General features: G+C 39.3%; 1 protein-coding gene across 1 annotated transcript in view; it reads right to left on the reverse strand.

The window, feature by feature from the left end:
* The window catches only part of igsf9bb (immunoglobulin superfamily, member 9Bb), a 101,991-nt gene that overhangs the window by 23,296 nt on the left and 57,515 nt on the right, over positions 1 to 21,180 (reverse strand). Inside the window, 11 exon segments of the mRNA XM_046868082.1 lie at positions 607 to 652; positions 1,754 to 1,915; positions 4,146 to 4,230; positions 5,150 to 5,376; positions 5,793 to 5,968; positions 11,645 to 11,756; positions 12,762 to 12,912; positions 13,131 to 13,247; positions 13,603 to 13,743; positions 14,040 to 14,182; positions 18,089 to 18,234. Coding sequence (XP_046724038.1) covers positions 607 to 652; positions 1,754 to 1,915; positions 4,146 to 4,230; positions 5,150 to 5,376; positions 5,793 to 5,968; positions 11,645 to 11,756; positions 12,762 to 12,912; positions 13,131 to 13,247; positions 13,603 to 13,743; positions 14,040 to 14,182; positions 18,089 to 18,234 — 1,506 coding nt within the window.

Here is a 21,180-nt window from a genome sequence, read left to right on the forward strand (position 1 = left end):
ACGTGATGGAACGAAGTGGTAAACATGGCCCTGTCTCAACTATTTTTTTTGAGACCTGTTGCAACCATTGATTTCCAAATGACCTTGTTTTTTCCTGTAAACGGCACATTTCTTCTGCTTTAACATTTGTTTTGTTTTCTATGTTTTAATGTGGAATGTGGGTTTATTAGATTTTCAGTTTATTGAATTCTGTTTTTATGTATGTAGGTCCATATAAAATGATACAAAATTAAATTATTGTGTGTTACATATTTCTATTGTCGTTAATTATTTAACAAAAAAAAAAAAAAAAGTTATAAAAATAGCTACGAATGTTACTTTGTTAATACTCGATGGCTCAAAGTTCAGAAATTGTTCAGGTTAACTAATGTGTTGATTAATGTCAGATAAGGGAGCCTTAATAAAAATTATTACCTAAAACAAAATGAACATGAATTGCTCTTCGAGCACCTTAAGCAAACCACTGGCTTCACTAAGACCAGCAATTACATTTGGAGAAGCTGTAAAAAACTGGTTGTGTGTCGGCTTGCAGCAGTGGGACAGACGCACCACTCATTAAATTAGAAGAGATTGAGGGAGGAGGTGGAAGATGAAGTGGTTACTTACGGAGTCTCCACGCTTTTTCTGCAGTGTGTTATTGAAAGCGGAGGATCTATTTAAAGGAGGGTAAAACCAAAGACAAAAAAAAAAGACAAACTGTTATAAGCAAACAACTCAGGAATTACATAAATACAGCCTTAAGACATGACACTGCCAGTGTGTACAGTATTTACACACCTACCTGCAAACTGAAAAAGAAACATATTCAATGCAATAATCATGCTTTTTTTATATATCAAAAAGATTTTAAAATATATATATACCCGTATTGTTTTACGATATTGTATACATTTTTGTTTGCAAAGTCCAACGATTACTATCAATAAGGACATATTGAAAAAAGAAGAATCAACAGAGTTTTGCCTCTACAGTTTTATAAGAGAGAGCTGTTCTAACATTCCTCAAGCAAACTGTTCAGGAGGTTTTAAGTAAAGACTCTCCAGTGTCAGCACTGGCCTCTTAAGTAAAGCTGAAACTTTGTCTTCAGGACACATATGTGATGTGTAACAATGCCTTTTATTATCATTCCTATTACTTTGTTATACCATTATAGGGAAAAAAGATAGACTGAAGGAATGACTCTTCATAGACTTTTATAAACGTCAGAATGACATATGTAGTTTCATAGTTATTCCACAGCATTCAATGTATAAACAATGTTTTATCAATTATAAAATGTAATCCTTTTTAAATAACTGTGATGTTATAACTGTAATTATTTAAAAGATCTTGCAACATGTTTCAAAAGACATTGATCAGTCAATCTATGCCGTTATATTTTCAATTTTATTTACAGATAGATGTTACTACAAAGCTGGAGGCAATTAATTGTATAGGATGTTTTTGGATGTGGTAGAATCTTTACTTCATTTGAACAAAGAGACCCAAACCTGTTCCAGCATGACAATGCCCCCATGCACAAAGCCAGGTCCATGAAAAGGTGGTTTACATGGGATGAAGTGGAAGATCTTGCGTAGCCTGCTATAGAGCTCTAATCTCAAACCTGATCTCAAACCTACTGAACACCATCAAGGCCAATACTTTCATTCCCATTTTAGGCTGTGTATTAATGAGGGCTGCACCAAGTTATTTTGTAAATCAAAGGCCTAGATGCGCTGGGAAAAGCCGCGTGACCCGCAATGGCGCCACTCACCTCGTCGTCTCTTGAGTTTGCGCCGCCGTTGCTTGTTGACAAAGCAGGCTGCCAGTGTGCTGAAGAGGATGGCCGCCGCCAGGAAGCAGATGGTGGCCACGATGCCTGCCACCACCGGCCGTGCCAGCCCCTCGTCTGTCACGTCTGGCGTTGGGAAGAAATCTGACACACACACACACACACACACACACACACACACACACACAAAGGGCAGCCTTAGGGCCAACACTAGTATGGTGCAGAGACAGCAGCATAGTTTGGGTATGTTTTTTGTTTCAGAGAGATTATTAGAGGTTTTATCAAAAAAATTTAAATTACAGTTTAGTCAAACAATATACTTGCATAGTACAATGAACAATATAATAAACATCAGACCTTTATCAATGTCAAATTGAGAATAAATAGGCTATTAGCATAATGTGCTTATTTTGCATCGAATGGACCATTACCATAATTATAGCACTTGAATCATGTAATTAGCAGAATAATGAATCATTTTAGGCTTTTATGAGCATTAGACAGAATTTAAGCAATAGACATTGTAGCATTACATAAAAAAAGGTAATTTCTGATGCTATATTGAATATTATAGACAGTATGATCTTTTATTTTAGAAAACCACTATACATTACAGTCATGTATTCTATTTTTCTATTTTTATTACTCCTCAGTATACTTGCATCTGTTAAACTTATTGTCAACTAATATAATTGTCGATAAGCGTAAGTGAATTGTGCCCCTTGTGGTTTGTCTCGTGTAGGAGTGTAGTGACTGCTCCTTTTCTCGACTGAGCTACACAAATTTCTTTGGATGCGGTAGCATCAAAATCTTCCTTTACTTGAACTAGCAAAACCAAACCTGTTCCAGCATAACAATTCCCTAACCACATCCTAGAGAAACATCTACCCAGAAGAGTTTAGGTTATTATAACAGTGAATAGGAACTAATAATAAAATGGGATGTTTAAAAAGCACATACAGATCCACAAACTTGTGTCCATATAGCGTATAATTCTATACATTTCTGATCTTTACATGTCAAACATTTGCTATGCTGCTTGTAATTTCCACAGAAATCACAGCTGGAAAAGATTGATATATATATATATATATATATATATATATATATATATATATATATATATATATATATATATATATATATATAGAGAGAGAGAGAGAGAGAGAGAGAGAGAGAGAGAGAGAGAAAGAGATAGGTTTAGATATAGGAAAAAAAGACTTTGACAGCGTAATCGTCCTCTGGAACTTAAACTCCAAAGCCCTACACATTCTCACTCCCAACTCGTCACATATGAACATGTTCGTCAGGATCCCTTGGCGTCACTTTTTTACACCCTGGGTACACCTTGATATCAGTTTGGGCACTTTGATATCAGACAGCGAGTGAATTTGAAAAAAGAAAAAATCAGCTAGAGAGCTAGATAAAAATGACCTCGAGGCATTCTGCTTACATAACACGTCAAATTTTAATGCCGCAGGCTCCGGTGTAAAAGTCTATGGGAAACCACGCACGTTAAAAAATTACGCCAAAGGGGTTGAAGTCTGTGGTAATTCATGCACGTTGAAAAACGATGCCAAAAGGGTACCCAGTGCATCTAAAAGGGACGCCAAGGGATCCTGGCAGTCGTGTCCATATGTGTGTGAGAACGTGTTCCAAAGCCACATCCCCAAAATATATGCATGTGCTTTTTTTTTTTACCTAAACCTATACAGATCTAAACATGGCTCCATCTAATGAGATCTGGAGTGCCAAAAGAAGCTAAATATATATTTATCACAATTTGCCAAATCTAAACTTGACATCCAAGAATGTTATGCTATAGTTTTATTTCCTTATTCTGCCTGTAACTCGAATACTACAATCCAGATGTGTGTGGATAAGACAGTGAGATCATGCTGTCTTGAGTATTTTATGATCATGCCATTCTCATGCCAAAACACTACTGAGGCATTCAACGGTAAATAAAACTCCAAGTAAGCTAGCCAGCTAACACTCAACAATGAACAATAAACAACTTCAGTGATGCTTTCTTTTTCCTATAAGAAGATTTACACGTATTTTTCAAAAAGATATTCTTTAAAAATGTAAAAGTAAGTATGAAGAAAAAGGATGAAATGTGTGCAAGCAGAATGAAAAGAATAAACACAAAGTGCTGAACTACAAATGGTTGCAGTTCAACACTATTTGCAGCAGGTGGCAGTAGAGCATCACCAATCCTACAGCTCAGCTTATTTACTCTGTGACTTTATAATATCTAATAAAATTACATACATGTAACATGACAGTCTATAAAGTTTGTGTACGTGTAGTTTGTGTATAATTTAATTGACTTAGAGACTGTTGTAAAGCATAGAAAGGCATTTCCACTGACCTGTACTGGAGACCCCAACCACATTACTCGGTTCACTGATGAGGTCCTCCATGACGGCCATAACTCTGAACTCGTACCATACCTCCTGCAAAAAACACACGCAATTTACGAATTAGCTCATGCAAGCTAACAGCTTAATGCTAACTGCATACGAGACAACAAAAAACACTCAAAACGGATTACTGGAATCAATTTCGGTGTGATTTAGGAGGTAAAACAGTACAAATTTTGTGGCTCTTAGCGAGGAAATAGAAGTATTTATAGTTTATCTTTGGGATACTGGAGGTGAGGCAGAAACACACCTTCCACTGCAGTGAAATATACACATTCACATATGGTTGTTCACACATAAGGGGCAATTTTCTGAAGCAAGTCCACATACTGACATGTTTTTGGAAGGTGGAAGAAAACTGGAAGTCCCGGAGGAAACCATGAGGGGAAATCTGTGTGAAAATTAAACTGCTGAGTCACTGTCCCATTCAAAATAATAGTTAAAAAAAAGAGGAAGAAGAAAAAGAAGATAATCAAGATTATATACATACTGTATATACATATATGCAAGGAGTGTATAGGGCACCGTAAGACAGATTTGGGTTAGTAGTAAGTAATAGTAGCAGTAGTAAGTGTTGAAATGGAAAAACACAGTTGATTAGATGAAATGTAAAAGATAGGTATAAGCATTAAAACGTTAGAAAGTGCTCCACGGTTTTAAAGTTGCCAAGATTCTTTTTAATGTGGAGATTTCTGAAATTCATTACCAACCCACTCCATAAACACCTTTATCACAGGGCATTCAGAGTGACAGGAAGTCTTTATGGAACTCCCTGGTGATGAACATGTAGCAGTGTAAGCACTATGTAAATATGCTTCGTGACACAGCAGCTTTAAAAAAAAAAAGGATGATTCGGCACTTTTTTGTCATGTCTGAAGAACGGTATGCAAATTTCCCTTTGGATCTTTACACCGTCGAATGTCCTGTCAGCTGACATCAGTCACATGTTTACCTGAATCAGATCTCTGGCCAGCAGCTCCGTCTCTCCTGCGGGGATTGCATCATCCAGGACGTCCCACCTCTCACCGAGGCGGAACTCCATGATGTAATGATCGATCGGCGACGTGTGATTGGCTGGAGGGATCCATGTTAGCAGGACTCCCTGTTGTGTCCGGTTGGCTGTGAGGCACCGTGGTGGGGTAAGCAGCACCAGAGGTTCGGGGGTACTTATAGGAAATACTGCGTGAACAAAAACTCTGGTTTTAACCTCCAGTCAACACATGACAATGGAGATGAGTGATGAGTATTCACATAAACCATAACTTAGTTGTACATTTCCTCAGACTGATTTTCTTTGTTGGACTACAGAAACGACCAATACAAAAATGCAGAAGAAATACTGGAAAACATTCTTCCTTCTGTAAATATATATTTCCTCATTGTTTACCTTTACTTTACAAAACATTTTTCATATTGTTTATTTATTATAAATATGTAGCACGTGCAACATCATTTTCTTAATCATTCATAATTCATAAATCACCAAAATTCACTCAAATGTCATTTATAAACCTCGCTATCTTGCAATCAGCTCACTATGCTTTGAAGTATTTGACTAAAAATTTGCCACATCTGTATGCTATTAGACAGCCCACCTAGAGTGTTCACAGTGACGACCTCGCTGAAGGGGCCCGTGCCCAGCTTGTTTTGCGCCAGGACGCTGAACTGGTAGGCCGTCTCCGACTCCAGGCCCTGCACCAGCAGCCAGTGCAGTCCGCTCGGCACGGGCATGGAGAGCCAGTCGTGCGAGCCCAGCTGCTCCCTCTTCACCCTGCAGGGGGAGCCACAGGTTCAGGAAATAAAAAAAAAAGTTTAGGTCTGTACCTGCACACATAGACGCACACTCAGACACACCACTCTTCAGATAACAATCTCCATGTCACTCACGGTATTGATGAAAGTACTGCCTGCAGCTAGACAAAAAGACAAGGCCTATTTAGCTTAGGGTAAGTGCAGAGAAATTTGCCAGACTTCTAACTTAGCAACAACGGCATGCGCCTGCCAATGCCAAACAAAACACGTCTTCATATTGTACATGGCACCTCGCTCCTTCTATTAAAAGTGTCTTTGGGATAAGCAAGAACAGGATGTGTTTTGTGCATTAGAACAATAATCAGAGCAAGTGCATTAGTGTAAATTCGGATGGGTTGTAGAATCAGTTCAGTTCTTCTTGATAAACAGAGCCGTATATCCAGGTGACAGACATGTGTGGAGATCTGTGAATGCGTGTATGATGGGACTGAGGGCCAGTAACGGACGTGAATCAAAGTGTGCTTACTGAGCGCTTACTGTCAGCGTGCTCGGCTCTGATATACTGTCTGCCGCATGCACGGCTCAGGGTCTTATTTCACTAGCCGAACCACAGTCATTCATCCAGACGAGTGAGGAGGGAAGAGAGACAGTATGAGTGGCTTTCCAGTTCTGCTGATGTTATCTCATATGTTTCTGTCACAGCCTCATGAAAGCGAAGGTCTACTAAATAAGCGCTTTATTAATACAACTACCTTATTTTTTTGTGTGTCAAGGCGTGATCGACCTCGTCTATCCACGGAATGGGGATCACCTTAGGACCACCACTGACTATATAATATTTAGTGTGTGTGGTGGAGATACAAATGTTATCCAGCACAATGATTTATTAGACATACTTACCTTCTGAACCAAAGTTCAATGTACAATTATTTGAACTGTACCCTTTCTAAATGTCACTTTTGACCATATAACTGTCGGTTAAATTGGTGAATTGTTTGTCAATCCACCAGGTCTACTGAGGTGTTTAAAGATCTACTGCTGCTAAACACACAACATATATATTATATATTAGTGGTGGTCTATAAGGGCCAGCAAGGCTTTCCCATGCTGGCCTAAACTCTATCAGAATCACTGACTTACGTTTTAATATATTATTGCCCATAAATATGTTTTCAATGTTTCCCAATAGTCCATCCTCTTCATTTTAAAGCTTTTCGCATTGGAGTTTCTATCCAATCAGATTTCAGCCATCACATTTTATTAACCCTTTACAGTCAGCACTGCAAGCTCTTGTAGCATAAAATACATGTTGCTTAAAGCTGTTGCTTTAACCAAATAGATTTCGAGCTGCACCCACTGAGGCCATCGAGCATCTATCCAAAAGCATTAATATATTTATATACAGAAACCAGGCATATTGTTATGACATCATGACATTATGAATGGTGAAGTGAACAACACTGATTATCTCTTCATCATGGCAGCTGTTAGCGGGTGGGAAATATTAGGTAGCAAGTCAACATTTTGCCCTCAAAGTTGACGTGTTAGAAGCAGGAAAAATGGGCAAACGTAAATATTGAGCGAGTTTGACAAGGGTTAAATTATGACGGCTAGACGACTGGGTCAGAGCATCTCCAAAACTGCAGCTCTTGTGGGGGTATTACTGGTCTGCAGTGGTCAGTATCAAAAGTCTATCAAAAGTGGTCCAAGGAAAGAACAGTGGTGAACTGGCGACAGGGTCATGGGGGGTTGAGGCTGATTGTTGCATGTGGGGAGCGAAGGCTGGGGCGTGAGGTCTGATCCAACAGATGGGCTCCTGTAGCTCAAAATGTTGAAGAAGTTAATGGTGTTAACGCACGACAGTTCAGAACTGTTTTGGCAGGAAAAGGGGGACCAACACAATATTAGGCAGGTGGTCATAATGTTATGGCTGATCAGGCTGTCAAGATTCATTTTCAACGCAAATTCATTTTAACGGCACTAATTTCATGAGCTTGCCATTAACGCAGAGTGCATTTCTGTTTGACCATTTTAATTACAAATATAAATAAATAAATATGAAAGAGGTGAATAGAAAACCGTCAACGCAACACACATTTATTTACATCCTTTCTTTACTCAGATATAAAAAAAAAAATGCAGTGATTTTTTCCACTGGTTGTTTAACAAGTACATAAGGTAAAAAAAAGTAGTTTCTTCTTAATGCGTATCGGAAGTAAAAGATCCATTAATACTATATTTGAATCATTTATGCAATTTATTATTGCTGTATCGTGCATATCATACCTTGGTCATGTGAGTGTTTTCTAATGTTACAGGCACACAGTGAGACAGGTTTTCATGAAAAGTAAGAAATTATGCATTAAAATGTTGTGAAGTAAAAATTTAAGTTTTCCAAAATGAAAAAGTAGAGATACTTTAAAATATATTGAACTGTACAGTGATTTTAAATAAGGAATTATTCACTCTTGATTAAAACATTATTATATCACTAATAATGCAATGTTGCTTTCTACAATTCTTCTTCCTTACACGTTTCATTCACAGTATGAAATTTTGATGTGAGTCATATCCGTGTAAAAGTTACACACACCGGCACAATTTTCAGCTGTTAGCGTTTGTCCGATGTACCGGAAATGGCAGCAACATGCCAAGTGCCTACATCAATCGGTCTGGCATAGAGTGCTGCGCAGAGCCACAGAGGGCATCTTTAAAGGTTAGAGAGGAAGTCGATTCATACAGAACCTTTAAAGTATGAGTCATTGAGCTTCTCTCTTCCACCGACACCTTTAGTCATTTCTTGGCATTGGCCGGCGCTCAGTAGGGAACCTGCTGCTTACAAATCAGGCCAGTATATGCCGGAGCCAGAATGAGGCGGAAAGGTGAACAGAACGCAGCTTGCAGCGAGAAGGACGAACACTCCGGTCTCTTCTTATCCTAAAGCTGTTTTTTTAGCGTGTGGCATGGGGATATATTGGCGTGATGCCACACAAACAGCTGCTCCACGAAGCAAAAGTGCCCTTTGTATACGTGTGTACTAGTGTGTTTGTAATTACGCTGTATTATTGGAAGGACTCCGAGATTACGTGTGTGGTCTTAATCTGATTGGAGGTCAGAGCCTTGCAGAGTGAATGCTGATGGTATCCACAGTCAGTGACCGTGATTGCCTCTTAATTACACACAATCGCATAAACCAGCATGGATGGCCTTTCACAGGCTTCCATTGCTTCACTTTACTGCAAACTGCACTTTCGAGATCTCTCCGGTTACTAAGCTTTTAGGGCTAAATGACAATCATACCACCTAAAACTGCTGTGTGACTGGTAGCTACCGCAGTGTGAATAAGAATATTATAAAACTAGACAGTCATGTTATAAATGAGGGGTGAAAAAGGCAAAATAATGTTTTTATTATATTTTTGCATAAGAGGGTGTTTGGTTTACTGCATAAACAGTATTAAGAATTGTTTAACGAGTATGCACAATAACTGATTCGAAGAAGTATGAAGGCTAGACCGTAGCATAACAAGCCATATCCGAAAGCCGAAATTAGCCCTATCCGAAAGCTAATCATAAAAGGTAATCAAGAAAATACACACAATAAAGATTCACACAAAATGAGGAGAGATGAAATATAAATACGAATTGAAACTTCATCCAATGTTACTGTGCTACTATACTTGCTAGCATGCTAGCTAGCTCCAGCCTAACTATATCTTACAAACAATTCATCAGCAGGTTAAACAGCTGAAGCTAACCTGTCAGTTCTGTACTCACATTGTCTCTGCTAGCTAGTTACAAAAGGATCATTAAATGATTGGTTCACAAACAAGATTTTATTTCATGTCATCCTTTCTGTACCTGCTTGAAACCACAAAAACAACTTTCGCAAGTGCAATGTGAAGCAAATTTCCATTCTATAGAAAAGGAAGAACACAGAGCTATAGAATGCTGATATTCGTGCTGAATATCATTGGCAAGTACAGAAGCTCAGCAGCGGAGCCGGGGGCAAGCGCAGGCAACAGGCACAGGATAGAGAGCAAGGAAAAATGGAGGCAGGTCAGCCACAAAGCGTGCTGCTAGTTTAATAAGCCCAGGCAACAGCTTGGCTTAGATGGATCTGGTCATTCTCCGGGCAAACAAAAAAAAACATTCAAGCACTTAATAATCTCTTCTAACACACGATCTGCTCCGTGACCATAACGCATATAATACAGATACGACATTGCTAGCCTCTTACATGTTCTCACGTTTGGAAAAAAAAGGTCAATTGTTTTTGCTATACTTACATCCAGGAAGGTACGTCTTCACTTACTGTGGCACAACTTGTCTGTTTTACTGGATTGTGAGAGAACTCATGTCAAATTCACGTATATTTCCAAATCAACTTGATAGAGTATGTTTGTCTGGGCCATTCGGACATCACCTACACTATATGGTTAAGGTTTGTAGACACCCAACCATATCACCCACATGTTCTTTTTATTCAGATTTGGTCCACATGCTTTTATTAGGATAACATTCACTTTTCTGGGAAGGCTTTAGAGTTTAGAGCACAGTTATGGGGCCACAAAGCATCAGTGAGGTCAATACTGATAGTGAAAAGACCTGGAGAGCGTTGTGCATTTACCAGAGCACTGTAATGCTGGAACGTGCCCCTGTGAAGAGAAATTGTAAAGCTATAGCATACAAATATATTTTATACAATCGTGTGCTTCCAAATCTGTGGGGTGAAAAACAATCACACATGGGTATGAGGGTCAGGAGACCACAAACATTTGGCCAAATACTAATGCTTTTAAATAAACAGCACACATTATGCTATTAGGAATTTGGTACAAAACATTGCATACTCTCAGGAACATTTTCTTTACAAACAGTTCTTACTTAAGTACCCTGCAGTTGATATATAATATTAATTTTTTTAGATTTGCAATTATTTATTTTTTAAATAAAATATACTAATTAAATAATTTTTATGGCTTTTTTTGGGGGGCTATGTTACTATGCATCGTGTAAAAGATTCTTCATGTTCAATTAGAAATTTGCTCATGCCCTCCAAAGAACCAAATAATCTGAATATATTATTACATTTCACTGGGATGAAGTGTTTTAAGGCAGGACTAATTACGCACTATCCTACAACAGCCGCCTCTTTTTAATACGCCGATTTGTATGCGTAACATCGCCATTAAGGGTCGTGTCTGGTCGTTCTTTTTGACACGGCTTTATGGTTATGCACCAGCAGTTTCCAAATAATCACGGCTGGCATAGAACTGCCTAAAATGACCCCAGTGCATCTTTTTAAACTCAGACTCCGACTCAAACTGACTACAGTGATTACATTTATAATATGTAATTATTGTACTAAGATCGGTAAACTAAGATGTCATACTCGTTTAAAAGAAGATCCCAGTCGTTCCTATTATATTCATTAATTTATATTTAATCCAGTAGGAATTATTCATTTTTAGTACTAGTCCAGTTCTGCCAGATTACCAATTCCAAACCTCATTCAACGCCAACATCTGCTCAGCAACAGCAGCCATGTAGCAAAATCTTTCAGAGCCAGAGCACTGATCAAGGATCACTTTTGCCCACCCCTGGCCAGCGATCCCAGATGAACACTCCTCCCCGAAGTTAGGAAAGGAAGCAAAAAAGCAAAGCATGCTGGGATCACTCACACATGGCCGTACCAGACTGAGAATGTCTGCTCGAAGCCACCGTCATAGCTTGGCTCCCATGAGACGTTGGCTGAGGTCGTCGAGACCGAAACATGGATGTTTTTGGGGGCGTGAGGGCTTGTGCCTGCGAAAAGGTATCAAAACATACAACGTAAAAACAGTCATTTCAACACTTAACACGTTTCGAGATTTCATCTCATTCTTGACATTTTTTGATGGAGGATGACATTTTTAATCAGACAGATGAGCAGAAAGAGAACTGCAGACAGACACTGAGTGATTCATTTACGCTGTTATCTCTTTTAGCTGAGATTAGTAGGCTTGTCCTACAAACGGCATGTTTAAGAATCACTTACACAAAATGTGCCTTAAAAGTCAGCTAAATAGAATGCCTTGTGTAGGACACAAACACCTGGTGGATATTCAGGGAAAAACAATATTTAATAGATAAGTGGCAAAGACAAGAGACAAGCTGGCAAAGAGCTACTGTTAAACGCCTGCAAATTAGCAGGGTAAATGCTGCCAGGCAGGCTATTCAGAGTTCCCATCAAAGTGCCCGGTCTATTTGCATTTACAAACAGCAGGGACCACAGTGTACTACCAACAAGACCACTGGGCAGCAAAGTGAAAACAAAGCTGCTGTCCATGAAACCAACCTCAGCTCTGTGTAGTGCTTTCATTCAGCCAAAATAAAGCTCTCACACATTAGACCGTGTAGCTTCTTGTGTAGTCTTTCAGATAAAGTAAACACTTACTCATCTGTAATATTCAAATGGAAACGCTGTGCACCGCTGACCTGACAAATTACTCCTGCCAAGGCACTGTGGCTAACAAACAGAGCTTTGGATATTCAAACCGTGTCCATGGAATGATCCGGTTTTGAAACTGAAAAAAAAAACTCTCAAGAGTTGTGGACGGATTTATCTTAAGTTTGTAATCTAGCGTTCCAGTGTAGATTTATTCATTGATAGAGACTCAAAGCCCTTTTGTACGTTGATCTGGACAATGGCATCTGAGTGAGTCGGCATCGTCCTCTACCCTAAACAAACTTGTTCATTACACAGGCAATGCAGCGCTAACCCACACCGGTACGTCATTTGCGTGAGTCACTAGGTGTGCGGGCTCCTACCGATTACGAGGAGGCGCGTGCTGGCAGTGATGCTCGTGGCAACATTGGAAGCGACACACTCCCACTCCCCATGGTCCTCCTTGCTGAGAGATTTGAACTGTAAGCTGCCTCTTGGTAGGACGTTGTGCTTGCCCCTGCTGGGCTTCCCTACCTTTGCCAGAGAGAGAGAGAGAGAGAGAGAGAGAGAGAAAGAGAGAATACAAGAAATTAAAAAGTTCGGAACAGAAGAAGGAAAAGGGAAGAGAGGAGAAAAGCTTTTAAACATTTAATGAATTACAATGTCAGTTTTGATAGACTGGAACACGAAAGGCACAGATTGCTTTACCATGTAATATATATTAAAAAAACCATAAAAGTACATAATGTTACCTTCCTCCATGTTATGTTGGGAAATGGGTCTCCTTCTGCCTCACAGGGGATGACTAGCTCTCTACCTGCCTCCTGTCTGTACTCTCCTCCTGGAACCACCAGAAACTTGGGGGGATCCTACACACGAACAGAGAAAAATCAGGTTCTTAGAATGCATGCATGCATAGGGCAACACCAACATACTGTCTAATGATCCAAAAGACACCAGTGGATGGCAACTGGTTAATAACATAAAGAACCCAAATCAGGTAATACTAAAGAGAAGGGGGATCAGGTACTGCTGTCAATTAAAGTGGAACAGGGAAAGGAAATCAGAGACACAGACTGAACAAAGACAAAAGGTATGCAAATTAAGTCAGGACTCCGGGATGCAGATAGAGAAATGATACATTGAAACACAAATCAAGTAATGACACAGGAAGGCAGACTGGCTAATGATACAGGGCCACAGATGACTTCCATGTGCAAGCACCTTTAGCACCAGGGGGGCGGAAGGGGACTGTCCCATGGTACCCAGGGCGTTGTAAGGCACGCAGGCGTAGGTGCCAAGAGAGTCCTCTGTCACCTCGGCCACTCGAATGCTCCCATCCTCCATTTGGCTCCAGCCCGGGTACTGAAACAGGAAGTACTGTACTATTACTTGAAGCACAGGAAATAGGAACAAAGTGAAAAAGGAATGAATGAATGTTCCCATTTCCAGCAGGCCATAATAATATTATGCACATTCTCTGAATCAGCAGTGAATCATCAACCTTTGAGAACATGATACTAACCCTGAGTCAGTTCCACCTCACACAGTGTGTTTGAAAAGCTTCCAAACTATTCCCAACGCCTAGTTCTACAATCTAGAGCTTATGTCAATGTTATACAAACGAACGTGGATGAGCACGAGACTAGTTTTTGACTAACCTTCTCTATCCGGAGAGGCAGACCGTCTTTTTTCCACTTCACTGAAGTGACAGGTGGGTTGGCATCCACCGGGCAGCGGATGTACCCCGGCAGTCCGATGGCCACATTAATGACGGGTGGCATGTTCACCACACGGGCAGGGTCTGCCAAATAAACATGTAGGAGAGCAAGAAAGTTTAGAAAAATAAATGTTTAAGGTATTTAGGACAAAGCAGTCATCCGGTACTGAACCAATGGTATTTAGTCAGTACTGATATGTCTAGTCAAGTGCAGGTTAATGTGAGAAACAGTCTCTGATAGTGAGTGTATCCTGTTTCAAAAAACATCAATTGTGCCGGACAATTAATCGATATTACACGAGAAAGAGAGAAGTTATACTGAATTTCAGGACACCTGTAATCTGGCCATGGGTAAATATAGATGTGCTGATATTCAGTAAAACCGTGAGATTTTTATACAGCGATCCTATAAACAAGAAATGAATAGTAAGTAAGTGACATTTCATACACACTACAGCCACATGGGTAATTTTGCTTTGCTACCATGAACGGATCCCAAAGGTCCGACAACTATCTCACGTCAATTTGGGCATTCCTCAGTAAAGATGCTTCGACTGTAAAAACGCTTTCAAATTTTAAGCCAAACGTTATATTTCTAAAAATCGTCTGCGAAATTGTATTCGACTATTGTAGAAAGTAAGAATTTTTAGAACCTGTCGCAGTGCAGTTACAGAAACGACATACCCCCCCCAACAAAAAAAACGTTTCTCTAGTACCTTTTCAATTGCAAGAATCCTTTACAAAATTCCAGCACAAGCACACTCACAAAATCCTTGTTCACTTAGGGATGAAATGTGATGAATTGCAGAGTGAGTCAATATACACAAAGAGCTATGTAATTGAGCACTGAAAATAGGATAAACAGATGAATGTAACTGTATAGAGAAATTATTTATTATGTCCCAAGTTATGATCCTAAGTAAGGGCTCATAGGCTCAACTGCATAAGGCGATACTTGACTTTTGGATTGCATGGCATGAATTTGAAGTTTTAATACCATGCATGAAAAACCTTGTATTCACAGCAAGGTAAAGCCAATTAACCCAATTAACACTGGTTGCCATAGTAACAATACAAGTTACCTTGCTTTGAAAATGAAGAATTTGCCATAGATTATGTTCTTCAAAAAGAGCATACAGTGCAGGAATCTGCAACAAAAACTAGAGTTTCTGTTGAAAGTAAGCAGACATGCCATCTCTTTGCTGCTCTAAATCCACACAGTTCTTCCTCTGACCTGCTACAGTTCTGGTTTTCATCCTCATTTTTCTTGACTTCACTATGTCAGGATGAGAAATAAAAAAAAAGAACCTAAATTTGATTTGCCTGAGCGACTTGACTAAAGTTCTGGACATCATTTTATCGGTCATAAAAAAAAAAAAAAGATTGTATTGCATTTCGAAGCGCAAAAAATGATTTAAAGAAGACAGAGCTTCATGGCCAGTGTTCTCAATTAAGATGATTCTTTCTGTCAAAAAACTGTGCCATATTCATTATAAAATAAAAAAAAGAACTGAGCTACATAATATCTGCATTGTAACTATGATTATACCAGCTGAAATTCAGGTTGGGTATCACTGCCTTTCATCTCACACCTCCTAATCACAGCCTAGTGTAGCTCTCCGGTGTGAAGGAATCCACTGATCCATCTTTATTGTTGGCAAAATGCCCGGCTCTATTCTTAGACAACGTAGAAGGAAGGTTGGGGGTGGAAAGTGAGGAGAAGGAGAAACCAGCATGTGCAGAGCATAGGGACAGACGGATAGAGCAGAGAAACGAGAAGTTAAGAAGTGTCGAATACGAGCGTGTGCTAAATGTAGAACGGCGTGCGGAGTGCAGTGCTGCCAGTCGTCTATTGGGGTCGCCAGCACCCACGCTGCTTCTGCTGCCAAGTGTCTGCAGGTGACGTCACTGCAGAAAAGAGGGTTTCCACATAGGATGATGTCACCCTATCCACATCTCCCCCTCCTGTTTCTTTCTCTCCTTCTCGCTCCACATGTGCAGGGTGTCCACGCTAAGTGCTGGTGGATGAGACCGGTTTGGGGCGGTCGATCTGGGCTGACGTAGACGAAGATTAGACACCCCGGAGGACAGGGGAATAGGAAGCTAGATAGCGAAAAACCTGGTCTTATCGTTAAAGTCTATAAAAATGCCAGCTGTTAATTCGTTCAGCACGAGATGATATTGGGTAATGATAAAGAAATCAGCCCTAGTGTGTTGCTGATCAGCTTGATTAAACATGCAAAGTATGAGGAGGATGAGCTCCGGGTAAAATGTGCTTTTTCTTTCTCTCTCTCTCTTATTCTCAGCCTCAGCTCAGCTAAACTATGAGGTAATCCCTTTTCCCTCTCTCGCTCTCACTCTCTCTTTCCCTCTCTTCCCAAACCAGCACAAGCCAATCTGATACTGAAGGAGTTCAAAATGTCTGTTGCCGTGGATACCACAGTCACCACCAATAGCATGTCTTCTCTGGACAGTTCCAGTGCTCGCTTGTCTGCCACAAAAGCTTTGGGAACAAAAGCTTCCTGCAGCGATTGACCACATCACGCAATTCCTTTACACATGTCTATCAGTGTTGAGTACATGAGCCATGACTGACTGGTCCAGTGGCTTATAGACTCAAGGTCACTGTTTCATTTCAAGCCCGGACTCCAGGGGACAAACGACTCATTCCAATCTGCAAACTCCAAATAGAAAGTGGTGGGCTGAAGCAAAGAGTCCAATATGGGGACAATGACAGGGGTGCACAAGGGGCATGGTGCTACAAGGTGTACATAGAAGCTAATCAAGAGGCAAAAAAAAATTACCCATTAAAACTAAGTGAAAAATCTAACTCAGCATATAAATCATGGTGTATTTGTTATATGCTATATGGACAAAGGTTTGTGGACACCTGACTATTGGATTTGTATGTGATTCTTGAACATCCTGTTCCACATTTAGTCCCCGTCTGCTGTTCTAATAACCTCCACTCTTCTGAGAAAGTGTTCCAACAGATTTCAGAGATTTGTGTTTATTCAGCCACAATGGTGTTAGTAAAGGCAGATCATGATGTAGAAGGAAAAGGTCTGAGGTGTAGTCAGTGTTCCAATTCATTCCAAAAGTGTACAAAATGGTTGAGGTCAGATCTCTGTAGCAGATCTTCCACTCTAACCCATGTATGTTCTTGGAGCTGGCTTTGTGCAGAGGAGCATTGTCATGCTAGAGCAGATTTAGGTTTCCTAGTTCAACAGAAGGAAAAAATGAATGCTCTGCATTAAAAGTTATTCTATACAACTTTGTGGTAACAGTTTGGGGAGGATCCACGTATGGCTGGAAAAAAAAGTCAGGTGTCCCAACACTTTTATCCATATACAAAATGATTTTGTAGGTTGGATTATACTGTATATGTCAGGACTTTCTAATGATCAGGAAGTTTTATGAAACATTAAAATGACTTGTTAAGCACAAACAACTCCATATGTTTTTTTTTGTTTTTATGTTTTGTTTTAATAAAGCAAGAAAAAGAACGAAGCTGTTTATATCTGTTCCCAAATAAATGATAACAAGAACTATCTTATTTTTGCATCATCAAATGACCTAGTAATGAAAAAAAGCATATCCTTATTTTATTCATTAAAAATCATTTTTAGAATGAAGAATAAAACAATAACAATAGATGTGCTTTGAATCAAGCCACATACCACCTGAGCATTTTGCTATAATATAATATCTTTTTGGATTTTATTTCATTTAATCAACTGTATATCAGAGCACCTTTAATAATAAAGTCCTAATGTTCTACATTTTATTAAAAACGTTCTTATTCACTTTATAGTCAGTCATAACCGTGTGTTGCTGAAATGCTGTCCTGCTTCTACTACCATCCTATACATTTAACATTTGTAGCTTAGCAAACATCGACTATACAACTACATAAATGTCTGCCTGGGGGCTAAGTATAAATATATGTCCCACCAGATGAGCCTAAAAAAAATTGACTGTGTGACTCACATTGCACTGTCAGGTATGCTGATGCAGTAGGGGGCCGTCCAAGGCTATTACTGGGGCTGCAAGTGTATTTTCCGGCATCCTCAGGCTTCACCTGGGCGATGATGAGAGAGCCATCGATCAGGATGCTCACTCTGCGCTTTAGATCACTGGAGAAACAGAGGTTTCGGTAAAAAAAAAAAAAGAAAAAAAGACAGAATCAGTAAAGTAAAGTAAAGTTCTCTTTGCCATATAGGAATAAAATAATATACTCATGTAAAACAAAAACTCTATTTTTTGAAAAACTCTCTTCAGCATCTTAAAAAATTACATATCAACATACAATGATCGATTTATTTATATTTCTCATACTCTAGCAATGTTAGAAAGCTGGGGTCAAAGTGCAGGGTCCAGCCATGAAAATGCACCCTTGCAGCATAGAGGGGTAAGGGAATTGCTCAAGGGCCCAAGAGTGGCAGTTTGGCGATGCTGGAGCTTGAACTCTTGACCTTCTAATCAGAAACCCAGAGCCTTAACGATTAAGTTGCCACTTCCCTTCACAATAACACAATTCAGTTGAATTTTAAATCTGAATAGTCAAACAGTGTTAATCCGATTTCCTTAACAGCAGATTTGAACAGAGTTGAGTAATTATTGTGCTGTAATTCAAATCTCAGTATTATACACTATACTGCCAAAAGTATTGGGTCACCTGACCTTTCCTGCTATATCTGTTTCTCTTCCAAACCGTACCACAAAGCTGGAGGCACTCAATTCTACAGGTCGTCTTTAGATGCGCTATAATAAAATTTTGCTTTCATGTGAACTTTGAACCCAAACCTGTTTCAGCATGGCAATGCCTTTGTGCACAAAGTGAGCTTCTTAAAATCTGGTGTACATGCTTTGGAGAGGAAGATCTTGAGTGGCCTGCTATAGAGCTCTGATCTCTACCCTACTGAACACCTTTGAAAGAATTGGAACACTGACTGCACCCCAGACCTCCTCATCTACATCAGTACCTGCCTTTCGTAAATCCCTTGCACACTCCAAAATCTAGTGGAACAGCTTCCAAGAATAGTGGAGGGAATTATAAGAGCAAATTGAGACTAAATGTGGAATGAAATGTAAACAAAATCACATACCATACCTATAACTAGGTGACCCAATACTTTTGACAGTATAGTATACTACAGGGAATTCTATGGCGAACAATCCACATAAACAGATTTCACAAAAGGTAATGTTGATATGGTGAGGTTTTCTGTGAAATGTTTATCACGTTTGGAACGAGTCAAAGCTGTAACTGTAAGCGGGTTTCCAGTAACACACACCAGATCTGTTTCTTTACTTTATCAGCGGCTGGTGAGGATTTGGCTTTACAGGTGCTATAATGTAAGTGATAACAGGAACTGACTTTAGTTTTACAGACAAGCTACCTGTGTAAATAAAGAAAATGTACAAGATGCTAAATTAATCCTAAAATTAATAAACAAAGAATGCTGTCAAATAAATTGCTGGGGTACAAGATTTTTAAAATACTTTAGGACATGCTGCTATAGCAAAATAATCCGCTTTTACACTCCACACATCTGCTGATTATTTACCTGTTACAGCATACCCTGACTTGTTTTATTCCTTTTAAGCGAGTCATATGATGTGAAAAAATTTTACATTTCATATAAAAATAACAAACGAACAAACAAAAAAGGTTAAGTTCTTACAGTGACTACATACACAACATCGCAATGTTACAATAGCTACGTTTTCTTTACTGTATTGAGGACAGTAGATCATCCTGTGTCCTGGATCATTTAAAAAATCTCTGTGATAGTACCTTAGAAGAGGAGGTGGACTGAGGAAGTTATTTCTTGTATTTAAGGTGATATTTTAGCCACGACTACATCATTCACCCAGCTAGACAGCATGCAATGTTATCTAAATGTCTAAATTCCAGCCAAACCGTTTCCTTAAAAAAAACTAGGAAGACTCCAGCTGGGATATCCTGGGAAATCTAAAACAGAACAGCCGAGTGAGCTTTATTCATGCCCCAGCTTTCTGTCACTCTCCTGCATTGTGCTTCCAGCAGAGAGTGGAGAGAAAAAAAACTTTTTTTTTAAGGGGCATAAAAGCCTTTTTTCTATGGCATGTACAGGCCATGCATGAGGGAGTTTAGGATAGCTCAATGCTACACTACTTATAAGCGGTGCTAGTGAAGTGCATGATGACACAAGCTCCATGCTGTCAGGAGAGCAAGAATAAAGGAAGAGAGGATGTCTGAGTGCAGCCCGAGCAATCTCACGCTCAGACAGAGATTAGACTGGTCAATAAAGATCAGATTGGCACATAAATAAGCTCAGACCAGTATCACACCTGGATCACTGCTCACCCTGGCTTGTAAATATGAGTGAACTCAAACTGGGATCAAACCTAAATCGGTGCTTAGATGACCTTTAATTCTGCTTTAATAAAAAAATGACTGAGATGAGAACATTTAAAGTACTAGTGTGATTCATTCATACTTATAGCACTGTTAATATACTTCTGTCCATCAAGTGTACTGTACCTACTGCATATAAAGATCAGTTGTTTTAATTCCACTTGTACAATAGCCTGAGAAATATAATATAGTGGCTCATTTTTGCCTTGTGGAAATAAAACAAACCCTGCTACTAGACAGTCTTTACTAAACCATGCAGATCAAATAACAGCTGACATTTAAATGTTCAGTAGCACAATGTCTAGACTATTATAAGCATGACTTCATCATTTTTGAGACAGAACAAAATGTTTTGGGAAATGTTCTAAGGTTGTATGGTTTAAAAGCAGATACACTGACGCACGTGTACAATGAAACGATGAGCCAGAAACACACACACAGGAAGTGTAATCCAATCAGCAATGCTTCAGATTTGGTTGTGTATTGGTGCTAATTTAAGAGCAGGTTTATGACTTTCTAAATACATGCAACAAGACTTTATATATTTACAACAAAATTCTTACTATAAGATGTAACGTAATACACCTCTATGCTTGTGTGTGTGTGTGTGTGTATGTGTGTGATAGCCTGAGAAAACCCAATAGATGTCAAGTTCTGACAACAATTTCATGCAAGTTTT

The sequence above is a fragment of the Silurus meridionalis genome, chromosome 15 (assembly GCF_014805685.1).
Source record: "Silurus meridionalis isolate SWU-2019-XX chromosome 15, ASM1480568v1, whole genome shotgun sequence".
Taxonomy (NCBI): Eukaryota; Metazoa; Chordata; class Actinopteri; order Siluriformes; family Siluridae; genus Silurus; species Silurus meridionalis.